This window comes from Onychostruthus taczanowskii, unplaced genomic scaffold (genome assembly GCF_017590055.1).
Source record: "Onychostruthus taczanowskii isolate IOZ18803 unplaced genomic scaffold, ASM1759005v1 scaffold25, whole genome shotgun sequence".
In the NCBI taxonomy this organism is placed as follows: Eukaryota; Metazoa; Chordata; class Aves; order Passeriformes; family Passeridae; genus Onychostruthus; species Onychostruthus taczanowskii.
In genome coordinates, this window is record NW_024499796.1 from 10,774,565 (window position 1) to 10,780,564 (window position 6,000).

The window sequence follows — 6,000 nt, forward strand, 5'->3', positions numbered from 1 at the left end:
GGCTCCGCGACACCTGCGCTCCCGGAGCTCCGCTGCACCGGCGGCACTCCCGGAGCTCCGCGGCACCGGCGCTCCCGGGGCTCCGCGTCACGCTGGGGTCCTCCCGAGCCCGCACCAAAAGCAGCTCGGCGCTGGGTGGAAGCGGCGCAGCCCTGGTACAGCTGGCACGGCCCTGGGCCAGGTACCGGCATGGCTGATGGTTGCCCGGACCGCCTCGCTGGCAGCACGTCCCGTGTCCCAGCCCGGCTGCGAGGAGCACGCACGGGGATGTGTTTGTGACGTTCCGAGAGCCACAAACGCGACCCTGGGAGATGCACGGGAGGAGAGCCCGCGTACGGGGCGCTGCAGCGGGTGTGCCGCGCTCCTGGGCAGCTCCTGCCTCGGTAGCCCCCAGCCCGTATGGTGTTGCCTTCGCCGCCCGCCTGCCACGGGAAAGGCTCCGGTGGCCGCGGGTGGCGGGTGCGCTCGCAGCGTGCCACGAGATGGCACTGCTACAGTGCACGTCCCTCAGCTGCAGGGCTGTCCCGTGGTGCAGGGACAGCGATGGCTGTATAGGGATTTTCACCCTCTTGCCAGCCAAAAATGTTATTTCTGATGGTAGTGGTTTGAGTAAACTTGCCAGGGGAATGTTTCTGACTAGCTGATTTGTGGACAGGATGAGTGTGGTCGTGTTTGTGGTAATGCTGGGTTTTGAGGGGGGGTGATCCCTACCCGGGGAGGTCACTGATGTGGGGTCAGGTGGTACCAGCAGGTTCACCTGGCGTGGCCAGCCCCGGTTTTTCTCTCATTCTTCCATTTCGTGTGTTGTCGCGGTGCTGTGTGTGGGTCGGTGCTCCAGGTTCCTCTCTCTGCTTTGCCCACAGTACGACTACAGCTTCCGCACGGAGCAGAGCGCGGCGGCGCGCCTGCCGCCCAGCCCCACGCGCTGCCCGCCGGTGCCGCCGTCCTGAGGGGCCGCGGCCGGAGCGCGTGTGCTGCGCACTACTGAGCAGGGCACGGGATGGAGCCGCCCCGGCCTCCTCCCGCGCCCCACCGCCACCAGCCGCTGCACCGCCCCTGCGCACGCCGCTCCACCTCGGGCAGCTGCCCTACCCTACTGCACACCCCTCTCCAGCTGAGTACAGACCGAGGACTGGGAGCCTGACGCAGCCCCTTGCTCATCCCCACTTTGCAACCCTGCTGCAGGACAGTCACAGCAGCCAGAGCTGTAGCAAACCTCTGCAGACACAGCCAGCGGCCTGCGGAGCATGGAGAGATCTTATCCCTGAAAGGAGCAGTGGAAGGCACGGCTGGGTACTGCCACACGAGCTGCCGTGGAGCTGCCTGGCTCTCGACACCTTGCAGCAGGAGGCTCCTGCAGCGCTCAGTCCGGTGCAGAACTCACCTGCAGTGAATGCCAAGCCCTCTGCCACGGTCCGGGCACAGAAGTTCCACTGTGGCTGGGATCAGTCTCACATCCGCTGTGGTCACTGGATTTGCTCTAGGCTGGGGGAGCCAATGCCCCTGGCTCTCCCTGGGCACTGGCAGGGCAGGCAGGGTGCCCAAGGTGCACTGCGGGTCCTGAGGTGAAGCACCTTTGCTTTGCACAGGGTGTCCATCTGTCCATGTGGACCTAGGGCAACAAGCATCCTGTGTTTCTGGATGGATGCTGGCAGCGACAGCCTGGCAGTGGCCCCTGACCCTATGGACCTGCGGACAACCGGGATGCCGTCACCTGCCCGTCATTGAGGCAGTCCTCTGACATGTTCCCGCTAGCTGCTGAAACAAAAGAGATGTGCCTGTTTCCTGGGCATTCTTGGGGAAGCACTGAACGCTGACGTGGCACAGGATGAGAGTGGGATGTGTTAAACCCTGACCTCTGCCTCCCTGTGATCGCTGATCGGGCTTGCTCCCAAGCCAAGCGCAAGCCTCGGAGAAGTCCTTTGCTGTAGTAAGTTATTTACAAGTGCCCGTCTGACTCTGTGCTGCTCTTTCAAGTCTCTGCTGTAGAACAAAGATACATCATGGCAGCAAAATGGCAATTTTGGAGTAAGAATTAAAGCGTACAATTTTTTGTATTGTAAAATACTGATTCCCTGACCCCACTGAAACGCAATTGCCATGGTAACAGTAACAGTGCTGTTGCTCTCAGCCTGGGTCATACACGTGCCCTGACCTACTTTGCACTCCCCTGGATTGATCTGGCATTTGCTAGTTGCACAGAGTGGTAACTAACAGCAGTTTTTGTACTGTCAGCTAATATTTTTATTTGTACATAAGTAAAATAATTCTTGTCCAAAGATTCATTTCTGGTTTTAAGGCACCACGCTGTACTGCTGGGATAAAGAGCACAAAATACATTTGGGACAAACTGAGTCCAGATCTTTGCTTCAGCTTCTTCTGATCAGGTAAATAATTTTCTGGAGCTGTGTCTGTAGAGTGGCCATGTGGTTGGAGAACAGAGGCCAGTTTGGTTTCCAGTGTACATTGTTTCTGGGCAAAAGAGTTAAAGCTGTGCACCAGCTCTGGAGCCCTTGGGTGACCCCCTGGAAGTGCTAGTTTACTTGGAGCTTGCACCACCATTTTTAGTTGTTATTTATCCTGCAGTAAAGAAAAGCCAGACCTCACTGCCAGGCTTCACAAAGGCCAGATTGATGATGCCGACATCGACAAATGAACATACCATGGCAGCTTGGTCATTCGGCTCAGGTTCACTTCAAGTTCAAATCCACTCTGTGCCGTAGTGCTGTGCCCATCTCATCCATCTTTTGTCTTTCTATTTTTCTGCTTGTAATTTGTTCTGTAGTTTTCTGTGACACCCATTTATAGCTTCTCCTGTGGCTCAGTGGTCACGGCAGGTAGGCAGGAGCCATCTGCAGCAGTGCGTTCCTCATAGCCCTGGGATGAGGGCTGACCTGCCCTGCTCACGGTGGAGGAACGAGGGCTGTGGACCAGCACAGGGCCCAGCACAGTCTGCAGAGCTCCAGGGGCAGTGCCTGCACTGGGAGATTGAGGGGCAGCTGCCTGGAGGGCAGGGCTGCAGCGGATGGGGCTCAGCAAGGAGCAGGTTCTGAGAGCAGCTGAGCCCCACGCTCAGTGCCACACTCCCTGGGTGTGTCTGGGAAAATGGGTGCAGAGCTTCAAGTCCCTTATGTAAGAGAAAAATCTGTGCTTTAGTATTTATACCAGCTGCTAGGTTTGCTCAGCTTGCTCTGCAGTGACCTACAGGAAACACTGGATACTTGAAACACTGGCAGGACACGGGGCCGGGACAGGCATCTACATCTTCAGGGTATATTTGTATACTTCTCCCTCTCTAACACTGGGCCAGCAAAGCTGCTTCAGGACTCACCTGCAAAGAACCTTGAGAGATGAGTTTGCTCTCCATGGTGTGGTCCTGCAGCACGGCGCTGCGGGGACAGCCTGCGTCAAATGCACAGACAGGACAGATGCAGTTCCTTGGGGCAAACACAATGAAGGTGTTTTGAACAAAAAGCTGCACCTGCTGAGAGCCAGCTGAGCTCTCAGGCCTGCTAACCACAGGCTGCAAAATTAGGTGATTCCAAAAGGGAGAGGGCTCAGAGCCAGTGCTTGGAAGCACAGCGAGACACAGCGCAGCGTGGTTGACTCTGTCAACTTCTCAGTCCACTGATCAGAGGAAGCTTTTTTTATTGCACTGCTGAATTCCCGAGACCAGGGCTGTCAGGTCAGCATTTCCACTGGAAGGTTTTATTGGCTGCTCCATAACTTTTGTACTCACGGCAGCTCATTGCAAGGCTGGTCCTTGCATCCTTACAGTGAGTCCTCCGTGCTGGCATGTGCCATGGCCAGTACCAGCATCTCTGCACCTCCCTCCCTGTCCAAGAGGTGACTGTGGAAGACTTAGCCCAGGCAATAAATGTGCAGGGAGTCTGATGTGGATGTTGTCTGGCTGAGGAGAAGCCTTCTGGAGCATAAGGGGAGGGGAGGAGTCAGTGGAAAGCAACAGAAGTGAATTTGCAGAGCTTTACCAGATGTTGTTGGCTACCTTGCCTGAATTTGTAGAACAAAACTGGTCTCTAGGTAGTTTAATCTTATGGCTGATGGAGAAGTTAGTTTGCCAAATTATTATACATCTGCAACAGAGACAGAAAAGCAGCAGCGAGGGGTTTGCTTACTGTAAAATACGCCTTCTGATGTGAATTCCTGGTGACACGCTGCCTCCTGGATTCCTCACGGCAAGAAGCTGGTCATGTGCCAAGGTGACTCGTGGCCACCCAGGCCAGGCTGTGCTGTCTGCTGTGTTGATCACGGAAAGGCAAGAAGTTAGTCCAGAAAGTGATGTAGAGTGTGAAGTTTGTGATAAAATTCAAGTGTGAATAGTTGTAGCAGGTGTCTTCCCTTACGGGAGCGCCTCGTATCTGTAGTTCCATAGGAGTAAACTGTGTCAGACTTTTCCTGTGACTGTCCCTGCGTGTCCCCACGGTGTTTGTCGGAGGTTTCCTGTGCCTCCTGTGCAGTGGGAGGTTGTTGGTAGTCTGTAGCATTGGGCTAGTTTGGTTTCACACCCACCACTGCTCCCTTGGTGCCCTGAGCTCTCCAGACTGAACCCACGCGCTGCCGAGCCTGGAGAATTCCTGTCATGGGCACTGCATGTGCCAGGTGGTGCTAGAGGCAGGGGCATGCCTCAGGGGCCCTGGCACCTCCTCTGCTGTGGGGCTGGAGTCTCCTGGCACGAGGGGAAGCGGGATGGAGCTGGCTGGCCGTGCTGGCCTTCACCTCCCGCTGCTCCCCAGGTGACGCTGGGTCTGTCCCCCACCCGTGCCCACGGCAGCCCGGGAGCTGTTCCTGCTCCTCCAAAGGCAGGCACGCCTCGCTGCACCCAAATGATTACCTCAGCCCTGGAGCCTGGCCCGGCAGCCAGGACCCCCAGCAGCAGGGACCCCCAGCAGCAGGGACCCCCAGCAGCAGGGACCCCCAACAGCAGGGCCCCCCAGCAGCAGGGACCCCCAGCAGCAGGGACCCCCAGCAGCAGGGACCCCCAGCAGCAGGGACCCCCAGCAGCAGGGACCCCCAGCAGCAGGGACCCCTGGCAGCCGGGACCCCTGGCAGCCGGGACCCCCAGCAGCAGGGACCCCCAGCAGCAGGAGCCCCCAGCAGCAGGGACCCCCAGCAGCAGGGACCCCCAGCAGCCGGGACCCCCAACAGCAGGGCAGCCCAGCCTTACCGAGGGGCAGAGGCTGCTCCTCTGCTCTGTGAGGTGCTGCTCGGTCCGTTCACCACAGGGAAACCAAACACTTTGGATATTCTGGTCGTTTGTTGTGAAATTGTTTCCTAAGAGCAACAGATTTAATTGTCATCGTGCAAATGGCAGAGGGAAACCTTTTATGCAGTTGCAAGGTGGTTTTCTAAGATGGTTGGGTTACTGAAAGTGATTTTACTGTGCATTAATCTTATGAATGTTACTATGTTTTATATTTATTTTAGATGACCCTCCTGTATTTTACAAAGGGAAGTTTCATTGTGTGATAACTCTGTCTGTATTCTTAATATAATTTGTTAAATGAAACTTGTTTTAATCAGATAATTCTGTGTGCTTTTGTGTTTTGATTTTCCGACTGAAACAACTACCTGGATCAGAAGAGTGAACTGCAGAGGTGGCAACACGATCCCCTATAGGGAATATGCTCTTGTTTGTGGACTTTTTTCCTCGGAAATTGGATATAAAAAGCCTTGGAAAATGCATCCAAAATGTCTTGCTCTACAGGTACAAAGTCCAAACCAACTGAAATGCTGTGTTTCCTGGGGCAGGGTTGGGTGAAGCCTGGCAGGAGCAATGCCCAGCACGGCGGTGATGCTGGCAGCAGTGAGGGCAGCACTTGCACTGGGCTCAGCCCTGGCCACGCTGCAGCAGTGCAGCAGTGCTGGCTGGAGCCTGCAGGGCTGGGGGCACTGGGGAGGGACTGGGCTGCTCCGCCAGGGCAGGCTAATACTGCACCGCGCTGAAAATTGTTTTTCTTTGTGCTAAGTTATTATTCTTCT

At 56.1% G+C, this 6,000-nt stretch overlaps 1 protein-coding gene across 6 annotated transcripts in view; it reads left to right on the top strand.

Moving 5' to 3' along the window:
* The window catches only part of MVB12B (multivesicular body subunit 12B), a 55,720-nt gene extending 50,063 nt beyond the window's left edge, over window positions 1–5,657 (top strand). For 5 of the 6 annotated variants that reach the window (XM_041406395.1, XM_041406397.1, XM_041406396.1 and 2 more), the window contains one exon: window positions 864–4,998. In XM_041406395.1, the coding sequence (XP_041262329.1) occupies window positions 864–950 (87 nt within the window). In that variant the 3' untranslated portion in view covers window positions 951–4,998. Of the gene's footprint in view, window positions 1–863; window positions 4,999–5,598 lie in introns of those variants that run through there. The other variant, XM_041406401.1, reaches the window with a different exon arrangement.
* Window positions 5,658–6,000: the final 343 nt, after the last annotated feature.